Genomic DNA, 16443 nt, shown 5'->3' on the forward strand with positions numbered 1-16443 from the left:
AGAATGTTATCCCACTTAATAAAACCTCATCGAAATCATTTTCAAAACTGTAAACTAAAGATTTCACATGAATGAGGAAACTGGTTAATATAACAGTTTTAGGTTCAAGGTGAGTTTTGATACTGCTGCTTGCTGTCTTACCTCAGTTTTACGAAGTTTCTGATAGTTTCCATTCCAAGAAATGAGCTTTCGGTCCTTCCCTCCTCCCGACACCAGTGTGCCATCCCTCAACATACAAAGTGCAAAAATGCCGCCCTCATGGGCCCCTTGAACTGCATAGCTTATCCGATTTGTACCTAGACACAGAAGGAAAAGCATCCTCAGTATGTCACCAAAAGGCTCGCCTCCATACCCCACATTTCATTTTTGTTTTGAAAAGCGATCCTGTCAGTTAGGACATCTCTGCAGTGCGTGTCTCCGGGGTGCAGTTTCTAGAAGCTCACAAAACACCAGACAGCCATGCCCTGGGCTACTTTAGAATTCAGGAGAATTCTCCCACAATGACAGAGAGAGCATGGGGGAGTCCACGTGGCAGAAAACAGGGACTGGGGTTTACATCCTTTTTTTTTTTTTTCTTTTTTTCTTTTTTCTAATGTTCTATTTATTTCCAGGAGAGAGAGACAGCGTGAGCTGGGGAGGGTCAGAGAGAGAGGGAGTCACAGACTGAAACAGGCTCCAGGCCCTGAGCTGGCAGTCAGCACAGAGCCCGACGCGGGGCCCGAACCCACGAACCGCGAGATCATGACTCAAGCGAAAGTCGGACGCTTAACCGACTAAGCCACCCAGGCGCCCCTGGGGTTTACATCCTAACGTGCTGTCTGTCCCTTGACAAGTGACTTGGTGACCCTATACCTCAGTGTCCCCTTTGTGTAATGGGGCTCTTGCTCACCCCCCAGGGTTGTGCCAAGCCTGAAATGGAGCGATGTTTGATGACTTGCTCACGTAGTAGGAAGGACACTAGAGAAGTTGCCATGTTAGTCTGTAATTGCATCCATGGGTCTCTTTCCACCTTCACCCCAACCCAGACTTAGAGTCCTGTAAGGGCAGGGATGGCGTGTTTTTCCTTCCCATGTCCAGCACGCTGCCCTGCGGCTGTCTCCCAGGGGCCGTGTGGACCAGAAATTTATTTAAGTATCTTACAGCTCAATAAACAGTCAGTGACACCTTCATCATTATAAATTGTTAAGAGATCTCCTAATCTCCTAATAAAGCTATTCCATCAAACTACTTTGGGCTTAAAGAGCCTTTTGTAATGATAGAATGTGACTATTCTTGTTTTCGTCTGCTCTAGTCTTTTTTTTTTTTAATGTTTTATTTATTTCTGAGACAGAGAGAGAGAGACACCGTGAGCAGGGGAGGGTCAGAGAGAGAGGGAGACACAGAATCTGAAACAGGCTCCAGGCTGTGAGCTGTCAGCACAGAGCCCAACGTGGGGCTCAAACCCACAAACCGTGAGATCATGACCTGAGCCGAAGTCGGACGCTTAACCGACTGAGCCACCCAGGTCCCTCATCACCTGCTCTAGTCTTAAAGTTTCAAGTTACACATGTATGTATGTACCTAGAGAACTCAGGATTTTACTGTAATCCTATCATTTCTATTAACAGACAGTTCTTGGAGAAGTCACGTTTGGCTTCTTATAACGTTCCCCTAAAAGCCTGTGCTCTGGGACCAATGACGTGTTACCTTTTCCCCACACCAAGATGTTGCCGCTTGAATCTCCGGTAATGGTGTCGCCATTTTCAGAAAAAGTCACGCAGAGGACGAACTTTGGCTTTTCTTGCTTCTACAGATTGTTGGGAATATACGTACACATTGAGTCAAGATGTATGAATAGCACCCAGAATCACAGAACCCTGAAGCGGCCTGGTGCTAGCTTCTGCTACGACACCCTGCGCCTTTCGTTTTCATCCCTCATTACATAAATCATGCCATGAGATTAGCTGCTCTAAAAGACGTTTCCGGTAATGATAAAGCTGCAGACAGTTGGAGCAGAGGAGGGGGTTGGAGGGGCTGCGGAGCGGGCTGGGCTGTCATGACTAGAGCTTTAGGAACAGGGCCCTGACACCCGAGTAAAGCAGCCCTAACTCAGTGGCCTGGGTAGTGGCAAAGGCGCCATAGAGGAGGCGGCGCTGTCCCTGGTACTGACAAGGCCTGTGCGCCTTCTTGCTTATTTGCAACCACCATAAGGTGGGAGGGGGCTGCCCTGCCCCCAGGGCATCCTTCCCTGAGCTTCTCTCTGTGTTGATCCATCTTTCCTTTTCGGTATAACCACTGTTACCAATAGAGACACAGGGAGCTCCCCAATTCTGTGAGGGATCCCCAGGAATAGTCTTTATCACTACACCCCCCAGAGACTCGCACATTTGCCAATTAAAACAAATTCTAAGCTCCCTTAGAAGAGAGCTGATCACACGCACCACCCAGGGAAGAATAAAACAAGTGTAACTTAACGTTACCTCGAACAATCCTTGCTTCTTAATAAGGGAGTTTCCTTCTAAGGTCCAAAAGTAGAGATGTGATTTTCCACAGGTAACTATTATATTTGTGTCCGTGGGGTGGAAATCCGCAGCAAATACAGCTTCGTTAGAACACTTGGAGAAAAACAGGAGAATCAAATGCCTCAGATCTCTTAGGACACTTAAAATAAATAACATCGGAACCACAAATAAATAACTCATTCAGTTAAGCACTGTGCCTTTTGATGTTTCTCCCCAGTGAACTCATCTTCCACAAACACTCAGTGTATATTTGCTGTTTGCCTTAACTTCTCCTTGTCTGTCTCCCCCACTGGACAGGAGCCCCGAGGACAGGGACCACGGGTCCTCTCTCTGTGGGCTCCCCACAGGACCCTACACAGAGCCGGCACACAGCATGCTTCTGATGAAGGGCTGGGTTAGGGGACAGTGGAGACTTAAAAATCACAAGAATTTGCTCTCATCTTCCCAACTCAGATTCCCAGCCATGGCTGAATGACAGAACTGCCTGATGTGTGTTAACATGCAGATGTCAGACCTCATCTCCATCTAGTGACTGGAATCTCTGGGAGGGGCCCAGGAACCTGGATTTTATACAGCTCCGTGTTGCTGGCTGACTTCGGCTGCCTTGTTTGCTCTGAGGGTGCTTCTTGGTTTAATTCCTAGCACTCTGCTGCTGGTCTGGTGACCAAGCCAGTTTCCAGGGCTGGGGATCTGGCTCTCTCCGTGCCATTCTACCAACTCCGACCCTGTCACCTTGATTTCCAGGACCTGTCCCCTTGTTGCAGGAAGCTGACCCTGACTGTTTCTTCTGCCTGAAATTCAGCTATATGCTATTACGCCTGGGTAATAACTTGCCCCTGTTTACTTCCAACCCAGCAGCATAGCCAGAACTGAAATACTTGACCAAAATATGAGAAAGCAGGGCTGCAGCATGAAAACAGGTGCTAGGAAACGTGCCGGATTAGAATACAGACCCCGCATCCCAGACGCTCAAGAGAGAAAGGTAAGGCGATCCAGCGCTAATCCTAACGTTGGGGAAGTAAGGTGATCTAAGGTTAACGGATGACAGGATGAGAAAGCTGAAGTCAATTCTGCAGAAACTGGGATCCATTCACGATTTTAATGGGAGGAAAACACAAGAAAGCTTCAGCAAAGCTCTGTGGCCATGAAGGGAAGCCCTAGGGCACCCCACAGGAGGAGTTGCACTGGGGGGGGGGGAATGAGGGTGGGGGGAGGGGCCTGGGATCGGGCAAGGCCCTTGCTCGCCTTTCCTGAGGCTCCTCAGCTTTGGACGAGCCCCGAGCTGGCTGTGCTGACCTGTCCCTCAGCCCTCAGCTGCTCCCGACCTGTCCCCTCCCCAGCTGGGCAGTGGGCACATCTCCCTTATCGTGTCTGCAGCGCACCGCCCCCAGCGAAAGGGCACGTTTGTTGAACGAAACAAAGCAGCAGAGAACAGTGAAGGACGGAGTGGGTTAAGAGGGGAGGGGCTGTAGAATGAGGAAGAAAACGACCTTACAGATATCATGACGATAGGAAGGAACCCCACCAGGACCCAGGATGGCACCCTGGGAGGGGAGATGAGGTTGGGGGGGATTCTCAGGGGACGCGTCATGCCCGGGGGCCACGTCGGGAATGGGGAGCCCACTGGCCGGCTCAGAAGCAGGAAACGGGCCCAGGAGCCAGCTGGAAGGAGGGTCCAAGCAGGGAGATTCTAGCACAGCCCAGCATGAGGTGTGGAGAGAGACCTTCACATCAGCCAGCCGCTCTTCCCTCTGCCAGTCCCACACGGACAGCACGTGGTCGTTGGAGTCGTCCACGGCACAGAGATTGCTTCCTCCGTTCTGGAAAAGAAGAGGCATTCACAGGAAGACTACATTTGAGAATAAAATAGGTTAAAAGTCATTAAAATGAACATTAATTTTACTTTTTAAAAAATATTTTATTTATTTCTGAGAGAGAGAGAGAGAGAGAGAGAGAGGCAATGTGAGCGGGGGAGGGTCAGAGAGAGAGGGAGACACAGAATACGAAGCAGGCTCCAGGTTCTGAGCTAGCTGTCAGCACACAGCCTGACACGGGCTCGAACCCACGAACCATGAGATCATGACCTGAGCCCAAGTCAGATGGTTAACCAACTGAGCCACTCAGGAGCCCCACATTAATTTTACTTTTAATGAAGAGTCCATTTTGGCTAAAGAACACGTACACACGGCTTTGGGGACCAGCTTCCCTGGCCATTCGGGGAGGGCAGGTGGATGCTGGGTGATGGCGGGACAGGAGGGGCAGAGAGGGGTCGGGGTGGCCCTGCCCCATCACTTCTATGAAGACCAGCCTGCAAAGGGGCTGCAGGACCCCCTTCTGGAGGAGCCAGTGCCCGCGGCACACAGGGCACACGTGTGTGATGAACGTAGGTCTGTTACTGGGAGGCGGTGCAGGAGCAAAGTCTGGGGCTGCGGCTCGTGGCATTCTGATGTAAACACGTGCACGCATGTGTGAATGTTAAGTTTCTGAAACAGCGGCTTAGAGGGTGGATCTGTCAAATGGGCATATCCTGAGGAGACTGGGAGACCATGAGGCCCCTCCAACTCCTGCTTAGGGACAGGCAGTCCGGGTGGTGGTGGGGGGGAGGTGGAGACACGCTCGGGCCGCCTACCAAGGGGCAGGTGAAATTCAAGGCCAGAGTCGGCAAACGGCCTCAAGGAACATGAAGCCGGTGCTGCAGGGCCTCCACCCATCATGTGTCACCCTGAGGGGACCGGGGAAGCAGGACAGTTTCAGCATGCAAATCTGTGCAGGCACCAGGTAGCAGAGCGGGTTAGCTTCCTCCCTCTTCAACCTTGAGCCGATCCTCTCCTCTCTAGGGGCAAGGACATGAGGACCCACAGGGCCCATACTTACAGATTTTGAGAATGCAATACAGGTGACGGCTCGGTCAAAAAACCCGACTCCAATGACATGCAGTGTGTTCAGCGTCACAGAGTCCCAGATGCGCACGTGGGGCGGCAATTGCTGTTTGGAAGGAAATGCAGAGTCACCCGTTGTGACGATCATACAAATGTATCTTTACCTCAAAGCTGCAGGATTACTTCAATTCTGTCCAAACCGAAGGTCTTTCTCTGCATTTGAAGACTCTGCCTTTTAACATAAATGAAACATTCCCAATGGCTTTGGGAGGTCAGGGCCCCAAGTGGCCAATTTAACTTTAGGGGAGGTCCAGCAGGTTTTAAATTTTTAACAGCCAAGTCTTCATAGCTGTATCACAGGAGCTGATATTCTAACTTATACACTGAGATGCGTCTGAATTTTAAAAATGAAAACTGACAGGGAAAACGGAACCTCATATTCCTTTAAGTCCGTATGATTACTAAGATGTAAATTAGTCTCAATTCAGCAAGATGGTCACCACCAAATAGTATTGACATTTGGGCCTCACAGGAGCAAAACAGGCAATCGGTCAGACACGGATGACAGTTAGAATTGTTACGATTTGTTCCAAACCCTCTCAGTTGTGTTCTCAGGTGAATGATCCTAAGATTTGTCTCCCTCAGTAGAAGAAAGCGGCACAGAACCCTGAGCAGATTAATCAGGAAAAGGACTGGCATTAGATGGTTAGTGGACAGAGTGGGCCGAGTCACTGCAGCAGCCTCTAGACTGGACTTGCTCCGAGTAGCTGGGCATCTGCAGAAAGTTCTCCTGGCCTCTCTGCACTTCTCGGCACGTGAATTGAAGGGCTGGCTCAGATGGCTTTCACCGTTTCCATGGCTCTACAGTTCTGATTCAGTTTCAAGGCCAGACACTGCAATACACTAATCACCCACTAGAGGGGGGAGCAAACGGTTTGCTACTAATTTAGAAGACTTTAAAAAGCTGACAAAAACTGAGGACTGATGGGTGTGGGGGGAAGGGGGGGATGGGCATGGAGGAGGGCACTTTGGGGATGAGCACTGAGTGTTATGTAGAAACTAATTTGACAATAAACTATTTGTAAAAAAATAAATAAATAAAATAGCATTTGGTTGAGATTCAAAAAAAATAAATAAATAAATAAATATGGACAAGGTACAATACATTTGAACAAACAATTGTCCCCAAAGAATACTGACTAATGAACATATAATTTGGGGAAGAAAGATTTATTAGTTTTCTCTAAAATCTTGTCATTGGTTCTCTCTGGCTCAATGTTTTTAATCAACAATTTTCTGGGCAGGAACATTTATCAAGTTTTTAAATAACTAAATGACACTGAAATTATTTCATAACTTTCTAGAAGACAATTTGCTAAAACATATCAAATCTTTTGCAATTTTACTTACTCTTGGACCCACAGTTTCACTTTTTCAGGAAATAGTCATGGATATTTGCAAAGATTTACTTATATGTGTGCTGATTATAGCAAAATATTTGGAAAAATCTAAATGTCAAGTAATAGAAGACTGATTAAATAAGCCATGTATATTTCCTTTGATCCAACTGTATTCTCAGTGCTCCTTACAATGCTATGATTTTTTAGGTATTTAAAAAAATATATCAAATAAAAGTAGAATGATCAGAGGAAAAAGGAAAATTATAAAACTATATGGTACAATCATATATACTATACATATATAGTATGATAGATAATAAAAGCATATGTACTATATGTGTGTGTGTATAGGGTACACATATTTGCATAATAAAGATGAGACAGATATACTAAAATGCCAAGTATATTTATTGCTAATAATGAGCTAGGGAACATCTTTGTTTTCTTCTTTTAGTTCATCTGTACTTTCTAAAAGTTCTGTCATGAATAGATGATTCTTTATCATAAGAGCAAGAAGCAATTAATAATATATTTGATTAAAAACCAATATTCAAGGGACACCTGGGTGGCTCAGTCAGTTAAGGGTCCAACTCTTGGTTTCAGCTCAGGTCATGATCTCACAGTTCATGAGTTTGAGCCCCGCACCAGTCTCCACTCTGGCAGCACAGAGCCTGCCTGGGATTCTCTCTCTCCCTTTTTTTCTCTGCCCCTCCTCTTCTCTATCTCTCAAAATAAATAAACCTAAAAAATGTCTTNCCTCCTAATCCTCCTATACGTGCAAACATATGGTATTTGTCCTTCTCTGCCTGACTTATTTCGCTCAGCATAACACCCTCAAGGTCCATCCATGTTGCTACACATAAGAATCGCCGAATTCTTAAGCGAGAACAAGGCTATTTAAAAACTGGCTGAAATTAAGCTAAGTTTGAGGGGTTTTTAAGGTCACTGTTAGAAAATCTGCAATAAAAAATTCTATTGAGGGATTAAGAAGCATTCAGCTGTGTCTGGGCAGGCTTATTCATCAGCACAAGGTTTCCAGAAGATTATACTGAGTTAACAGTTTGTTATAAATATACGAAAGGTAAGACAACTCACTTTTCCATCCTTAGATGTGCCAGCGACTTGTCCCGTGGCTAATGTGATCCTGTCGGGGTGAACTGCAAGGCTGAAAAGAGGGTATTTATAAAACATCCACTCTTTAAAAGTAAGCTTTACTTTTCTCTTGACCACGAAGAATCTAGTCAAAACTTTAAATATAGGGGCACCTGGGTGGCTCAGTCGGTTAAGCATCCGACTTCGGCTAAGGCCATGATCTCAAGGTTTGTGGGTTTGAGCCCCACGTCGGGCTCTGTGCAGACAGCTCAGAGCCTGGAGACTGATTCAGATTCTGCGTCTCCCTCCCTCCCTCCCTCTCTCCCTCTCTCTCTCTCAGAAATAAATCAAACATTTTTTTAAAAACCCTTTAAATACAAGAACTGTATGGTGCCTGACTTGTTATGGACTCACCACAGAGCCTCCGAGCACCCCAAGAACTGTGGGCAAACAGTGCCTAAATCATTCCATCCTTTCTCAAGAATTTCCAAACTCAAGGAAAAAGCGTCCTTTGCTTGGAAAATACTAAGTCTACAACAACCTTGATTAAGTACGTTAAACAGCAAAATATCATCTTTAAAAACATTTTTTAATGTTTATTTTTTGAGAGAGAGAGAGGAGAGAGACAGAGCGTGAGTGGGGGAGGGGCAGAGAGAGAGGAAGACAGAATCCAAAGCAGGTTCCAGGGTCTGAGCTGTCAGCACAGAGCCTGATGCAGGGCTCAAACCCACGAACTGTGAGATCATGACCTGAGCCGAAGTCATATGCTTACCCTACTGAGCCACCCAGGCACCTCCAAAATATCATCTTTTTCCAACAGGATTTTTATAATTGACCAGGGATCTAGGACAAATAGAAATAGGTAAATCCACCTGGTTTACAACCCATCCTTCCAAAAGCTCTAAGTGGATTATGAATATATTAAAAATGAATGAACTGCAGAAAGCCCAGAAAGAAATATGAATGTTTTTACTTCTATTAAAAAATAAAGACCCAGGGCCACATGGGTGGCTCAGTCAGTTGAGCACCTGACTTCGGCTCAGGTCATGATCTCGTGTTTGTGGGTTCGAGTCCCACGTCAGGCTCTGCTGACAGCTCAGAGCCTGGAGCCTGCTTTGGATTCTGTCTCCCTGTCTCTCTGCCTCTCCCCAGCTTGTGCACTTGCTCTCTCTCTCTCTCTCTCCAAAATAAATAAACATTAAATTTTTTAAAAAAATAAAGACCCAAATTAGAATCTACTAGCATTTGTGTTTAAGAAGGCCCCCACACTGGGTCTGTGAGAACGATTTGGGTGACCTGGTTGGTTAAGCCTACATGCTCTAAGGACAGAAAACGAAACAGAGATGGGTGGTTAGCAGACCTCCGGCGGCAGACAACATGGAACATAAGGAGCCTTTCCAAAAGATCTTATTTTCTCAGAGCTCTTCTCCTCTCTTTAGTTATATCCCAACCCTGACTGCTTTCCACTGATGCCACTTCTACAGGGGTGAGGCCTCACCACTTGACGTCGTCGTTGTGGCCGGCGTAATGCCTCTGCAGCTGCTCTTCTACGTTGTACAGCACCACCACGGAGGCGATGAAGTACACCGTCTCCCCCGTCGGAAGCAAGTACAGGTTGTTACGACAGTCGCGACCCCGGTACCCATAGCTTTGTGTATGTCAAGATAAATCTGATTTGCTTTCCGAGCGGACAGAACATCAGCTTTATTCAACGGGAGCGGGCACTACCATTCTCTAAGACCAGTACCATCAACTTCTCTCATTTAAGTAACATTAGATTGTGGGGCGCCTGGGCTCAGTCGATTGAGCATTCACTTTATCTCAGGTCATGATCTCACAGTTCGAGGGTTCAAGCCCCGCATTGGGCTCTGTGCTGACAGCTGGGAGCCTGGAGCCTGCTTCAGAGTCTGTGTCTCCCTCTCTCTCTCTCTCTGCCCCTCCCCCGCTCATGCTCTGTCTCTCAAAAATGAACAAATGTTAAAAAAATTTTAAGTAACATTAAACTGGAAATACTCAGTGTCAAATACACCTGACTCCCCATAGGCAGGCAATAAAGTTGGAACTGGTCAGTGAGTTGAGGTGAATGCCTATTTTTAGAAGTTGTGGCTTTGTGCTATGGAAAAGTTGTTTTGAATTTCAATTTCCAATTATTCATTGCAGATATACAGAAATAATTGACTTCTAAATATTGATCCTATCAACACTGATGAGATCACTTACCAGTTCCAATAATTTTTCATAAATGCTACTGGATCTTATATATAGGTCATTATGTCTTCTATGAATAAAGAAAGTTTACAAAAAAAAAGAAGTTGTGGCTTTGTTTTTAGAAATTATATACTACATTTTGAAAGTGAATTTTTCAGCTTGATCACAAATGAACTTACTATTTTATTTACTAAAGGTAACTGGATCAGACATTTGTGAAATTTCTAGAAAGTGAACCATCTTCAATTTAGCTGATCAATCACAGACCTTGGGAGCAACAACCGGGGCTAGATGTCTTTGCTGAGCCATTTGGGTTTTACGGGAATGCCTATCTTCTCCACGACTAGTTTGCCTTTAAATTTTGCCAGTGGGCATCTGGCTGCCTCAGTCGGTGAAGCATATGACTCTTTATTTTGGGGTTGTCAGTTCGAGCCCCACGTTGGGTGTAGAGATTCCTTAAAATCTCTAAAACTGAATAAATGAATTTTGCCAAGCTGGTTTTGTGAAAGGCCCACTACTGTAACATTCTGTTAAATGGTACCAGCTTCGCTCTAGAATAAAAATCACCTGGGAACTGTATTTTGACACTTCCTTCACAAGAATGCTGGAATGTTCTGCTCCAAAATTTGTTTTCTCCTCCGTTTCCGTTGCCTTTCTTGCGTACCCCTAATTATCTTACTCACGGCTCAGATCTACCTCAGTCTCAGGCCTACAGGGCACTCCCCTTCCCTCCTGAATATCAGTTCTTCCACAGGAGAGGGCTGGAGTCCGGGTCCTGGAGAGAAGGCGGGCCCAGCTGGCTGCCATCTCTCATCCCATGCTCATCCTGAGACGCACATCTACCACTTGGGGACTGAAATCACCACTACCCTGTAGCTTCATGAGAGGACTCGGTCTGGTTCTAGAATCACGGCTGGGAAATTAATGGAATCCCTAGGTATGCTGCGGCATTTGTACCTTTTGTGGAAAACAAAATAGATCTGAAAATGTTAAATGACTACATTGACTCAACTATTCAGTAGTGTGAGGTCATAAGGACTAATCAAAAAACAACAACAACAAAAACCTCTGAACTTTCACATTCCTTATATTTTAAAGTCTTTTTTAAAAGTCTTCACGGGGCACCTGGGTGGCTTAGTTGGTTAACTGTCTGACTTCGGCTCAGGTCATGATCTCATGGTTCATGAATTCGAGCCCCGCATCTGGCTCTGTGCTGACAGATCAGAGCCTGGAGCCTGCTTCGGATTCTGTGTCTCCCTTGGTCTCTGCCCCTCCCCCACTCACGATCTGTCTCTGACAAATGAATAAACCTTAAGAACATTTTAAAAAAGTGGTGATTGGCTTGTATATACCTTATTGAGTGAATCATTTTTTATTGTAATCCAGGAGCTATATCTTTTACTTAAAATTTTTTTTACATTATAAAAGTACTTGTGAAAGGTTCAAACGACACTCCCACTACATATGCAAAAGGTAAAAACTGTAGACCCTCCCTGCCCCCAAGTCGCCAGCTCCTTGGGGATAATTTCCTCTATTAGGATTCTGGAATGTATACTTCCAAACCTTGAAAACTATTTTGAGAGTAAAACTTTACTTGAACGTGGATGCGAAAACATAATCTAACAAAAGTACCATTTATTTGGTGCTTCCACTGCTTCACAACTTCTAAAATATGAACAGAACTTAGGCTAGAAAAAAATGTGCTTTCAATAATGTTTTCCAGCCATGATTTACCCTAAAATTTAAGCCATTATTGACTTAAAGAAGACTCACTTCAATTACATGTCCCAAAACAGATGCTCATGAATGCTTAGGACATCTGAATTTGAAAATATAAAAAAGATATTTTGGGAGAGAAATTTAGGTACAGAGGATGATTCTAGAAAACTCCCAAAGAATATGATACCATCCTTTCAAATACTAATTCTTTTTTAATTTTTTTTAATGTTTTATTTATTTCTAGGAGAGAGAGAGACAGCATGAGCAGGGGAGGGTCAGAGAGAGAGGGAGTCACAGACCGAAACAGTCTCCAGGCTCTGAGCTGGCAGTCAGCACAGAGCCCGACGCGGGGCTCGAACCCACGAACTGTGAGATCATGACCTAAGCGAAAGTCGGACGCTTAACCAACTAAGCCACCCAGGTGCCCCTCAAATAGTAATTCTTCCAACTGATTACAACAGCATCGATTTGAACCCACTTCGTAGGGGCCCCTGGGTGGCTCAGTTGATTGGGTGTCTGTCTTGATTTCAGCTCAGGTAACGATCTCTTGGTTTGTGAGTTCGAGACCCGCTTGGGATTCTCTCTCTTCCTCTCTTTCTGCCTCTACCCCTCTCGTGCTCTCTCTCTCAAAATAATACACTTAAAAAATATATTTTAAAAATATTTAAAAAATAAATAAACCAGGGGCGCCTGGGTGGCTTAGTCGGTTGAGCGTCCGACTTTTGCTTAGGTCATGATCTCGCAGTTCACGGGTTCGAGCCCCGCGTCGGGCTCTGTGCTGACTGCCAGCTCAGAGCCTGGAGCCTGTTTCAGTCTGTGACTCCCACTCTCTCTGACCCTCCCCTGCTCACGCGCTCTCTCTCTCTCTCTCTCCTAAGAAATAAATAAAACATTTAAAAAAAAAAATAAATAAACCAACTTCTCAGAATTTATATTTGGGGCTTGGAATTAAACTGGTGCTCAATAAACATTTTGTTGAGGGTGAAGAGAGGATTTTTGCTCTTTGTCTTAAAATCTGCATGGGCTGGAAGGTGGCCTCCGCAGAATTCCTTTAAAGTAAAATAAATATAATAAAATAAATAAGGAAGACTAAAGTAAAAAATTTAAAAACCCCAACACTTAAGTCACCCCCTTTTCATAGGCTCGACTTCTTTGCCTTTCAGGTTTTTTCTGCCTGGAAGCTCATTCACTTTTCCAAATCTCCTAGTACGAAGGCTCCAGCAGCTTTACCTCAAGAACTAAGTCTTGACCTATTTCTGAGGTTTAGATTGGGGGTGGGGGGGTGGGAGGCTGTTTCTTTTCCTTAAAGTAGCATTCTATCTACTACATGTGGATTTTCTTCATGCCTCCATCTACTCCCTTCCCTCAGTCCTGGGGTTTTCCCCGTCTGATGTGACTCCTTCGGTGACCTTGCTGTTAGGCTCCCAGGGCTGGCCGGGCCCTGCTGGCCTGAGGGGCAGTGCCCGTCCTCTCTCCCCGGGTATCACTCTTCAGGTTTGGAAACCTCCTGCCAGCACAGTTCGGTTCAATGTCTGACATTCTCCTAAGTTTGCAAGCCCAGCACCTTCCCACATTCTCCGTGCTGCTTCCACGTGGCCCAGCAGAGCCCTCCTACGCAGGGGGCAGCCCCCGTCCCCAACAACCAGCTTTCAGCTTCACTGGAATCCTAAACTCTACGCATTTGTGATTATTTTCACCCAGCTCGCTTTTTTCTTAAAAGTGTTTAACTACCTTTATTATTTTTTTTAAGTTTATTCATTTATTTTGAGAGGGAGAGAGAAAGCATGAGTGAGCAGGGGAGGGGCAGGGGGGGAGAGAGAAAGAGAGAGAGAGAGAGAGAGAGAGAGAGAGAGAGAATCCCAAGCAGACTCCTCGCTGTCAGTGCGGAACTCACAAGCTGTGAGATCCCGACCTGAGCCGAAATCAAGAGCTGGACGCTTAACTGACTGAGCCCCCCAGGCACCCAACCCAGTTTTTAACTACCTTTATTCTGTTGGATAGACTAAAATTCAAGCCAGAAAGTGATGTATTTTCCCACGGCTCTCTAAAACAAACAAACAAACAAACAAACAAACCCCGAACCATCCAGCCAATCCTATAACATCAATATTTCCTTTTCAGGAAATTAACGCATCTGTATTTGACCACGAACCACAATCTTTCGTCCAGGAATAATGGGTCAGTGTCCCCTGAGCCAGAAGCACTCACGAAGTGAGTCCTCCCCTTTGCAAGGACACTGTACTGGGTGCTAACATATGGCCCATTCTATTAAATTAAAAAAAAAATTTTTTTTAAGTGTGAGCAGACTATTTGGCCTAATCAGTGAATAAAGGATACACCCATTCGAGCTTCAGTCTCTTGGTGGGCAGCTCGACTTTTGCTTCCAAATTGTAAGAGTCCACTTGATCTCTGGGCATGTACATGGTGACCGGGCGTCCGCGGAGAAACATTTTTACATATCCTTCCTCTACAAAAAGAACAAAGACCTCAGTGAGACACCCCGTGCCCCGCGGATCTGAAAACAAATGTATATCTTCTTTCGCTTCTTAATGTCCAGGCAGAGGCTCTACCTGCCCTTCGTGTGGTTTCTAATTAATGTGGGGGGGGGGGAGAGGGGGAAATAATGGAAATGTAAAGTTGCACAATGTATTTTATTTTGTTTTTTTAAAAATTTTTTGAACATTTATTTATTTTTGAGAGTCAGAGTGCACGTGGGGGAGGGGCAGAGAGAGGGGGAGACACAGAATCTGAAACAGGCTCCAGGCTCTGAGCTGTCAGCACAGAGCCAAATACGGGGCTCGAACCCACGAACCATGAGATCATGACCTGAGCCAAAGTCGGATGCTTAATCAACTGAGCCCCCCAGGCGCCCCTGAAGTCGCACAATTTAAAACAGAAGTTTTCACCCTGTTTCCTTTGGACGGGCTGCTTCCTTAAGTACATGAAATACATGAGAACTTGTAAAAGACAGGGAAGAACCAGATTCCATTATTTTTCCACGAGAGAAATGCTTGCATTTGTCTTTGCTATCAGGAGGGGAAGAAATATCACCTCACAAAGTTACAACCAATGCCAAAAACCCTTGGAGTTGTCATTGATTTCAACGTACGTACAATTTCAGTATCAAAATTCCTAATTCGATTACTTAAATCGTCTTGTGATATCGCAATGTAAAAATATATATGTATCTTTTCCGTTGGACACATTTTTTGAGTGTGAAGAACACACAATCAGCAGAAGTGCATGCTAGGGTGCACGTAAGAACGACAACGCTCAAAGCTAAGCTCGAAAGAAACAGAAGGACAAAAGACCCATTAGAGGGAGATGTTAAGAAATAGAACCTTCTAGAACAAACATTTTTATAATAAAATAACTTCTGATGTCTCAAGAAGTAACTATGGGGGCAAACGTAAAACCCAGTAGTACATCAACCTGAGACATGTGCAGTTTTAAAAAAGAAACAAGTTGGGAGCTTCTGCTAGCTTTTGGGATATAATAAGACCAAAGAAGATGTCCTGTGGGTTCCCGATGAGTTCGGTTAGAACTCACTGCAGATCAAAGGACCAGCCTTCACGGCACTTAAACTGGGTGGCCGCAGCCAGCCATCGCAGCTCATTAACTCAACAGAAAAGTCATCTGCAGAGGGGACGTTGGTGAGGAAAAGTCACGAAATAACTATGGTGCCGTAAGTACCACATTGACAAGTTAGTTTTTGTAAGTCTTGCTCCTAAGCGTCTTCAAACAACGCCACATGCGATCCCCCCTGCAAATTAGGAGGCCGTCACAGTGTTATGTTATCACGTGCGTGCAGGTCAGGCCTGCCATGCATGTGATGTGCTCTTCAGGCTACATATCAAGTCTGACTTTTAAGTAAGAGTCAATCCACGCTCAGCCTGCAGACCGTGTACCAGGCTCTGTGTCCCGTGGGCGCTCTGTTAGGATGCCGCCACGGGGTCCGTCCTCCCCAGATCCGCCGGGACTGGCCGATCGGTGGCCCTGGCACCTGAGGCTCTCCTGTCACTGCCTCACCCTGGGCACTTTATATTCTGCTGCCAAACCCACTGCAGCCCAAAGTGGGTCTCACCAAGTCCTGCCTCCACGCGACGACCTTGGCTGGCCCTCTTACCCGCTGGCTCCAAACGTCTACCATCCTGCCTGTTCTCCCCTAAGTAACCGCACCGGCCGTGAGCGCCCCATCTGGACCATCCTGTCTGGCCAGGAGAGTCTCCATTGCCCTTGCTCTTCTCCTCGCCCCAAACCTCTTTAATCCCTCCCCCAAATCTGGGCTCAGGGGACGGTATGGCCACCATGCCTGCGGGGCCTAGGAGCGCCCGGTGGAAGACAGAAGGGAGAAGAAAGCAGGCGCCAGCAAGCACAGAGCTGAGGACAAGGGGTTCCCTCAACTGCCCGTGTGTAAGAGGAGCCACAGAACGTGGGTGGGTAACAAAGAGGCTATAACGCCATCTCCACAGCTCGGCAGAGCCCTTCGCGGCCGTGATCGTCTGTGCGTGTGAAATACGGAGCGCATCGCAGTTGTGTGCTGGTTACAAGCTTGTGACCGGGGCTTACTTATCGCACAGTGTGAAACCACCGAACGAGGCCACAGAAAGCAAGCCCTGGATTTCGCCTCGGCGCTGCTTTGTC

General features: G+C 46.0%; 1 protein-coding gene across 1 annotated transcript in view; it reads right to left on the reverse strand.

Moving 5' to 3' along the window:
* The window catches only part of EML1 (EMAP like 1), a 133691-nt gene that overhangs the window by 21784 nt on the left and 95464 nt on the right, over nt 1–16443 (reverse strand). Inside the window, exons 6-13 of the mRNA XM_039252959.1 lie at nt 14137–14266; nt 9371–9520; nt 7876–7945; nt 5376–5486; nt 4226–4321; nt 2460–2594; nt 1687–1786; nt 142–296 (exon numbers count right to left, since the gene is read on the reverse strand). Coding sequence (XP_039108890.1) covers nt 142–296; nt 1687–1786; nt 2460–2594; nt 4226–4321; nt 5376–5486; nt 7876–7945; nt 9371–9520; nt 14137–14266 — 947 coding nt within the window. The remainder of the gene's footprint in view (nt 1–141; nt 297–1686; nt 1787–2459; nt 2595–4225; nt 4322–5375; nt 5487–7875; nt 7946–9370; nt 9521–14136; nt 14267–16443) is intronic.

This window comes from Hyaena hyaena, unplaced genomic scaffold, assembly GCF_003009895.1.
Source record: "Hyaena hyaena isolate Hyena2069 unplaced genomic scaffold, ASM300989v1 scaffold_427, whole genome shotgun sequence".
NCBI classification, from domain to species: Eukaryota; Metazoa; Chordata; class Mammalia; order Carnivora; family Hyaenidae; genus Hyaena; species Hyaena hyaena.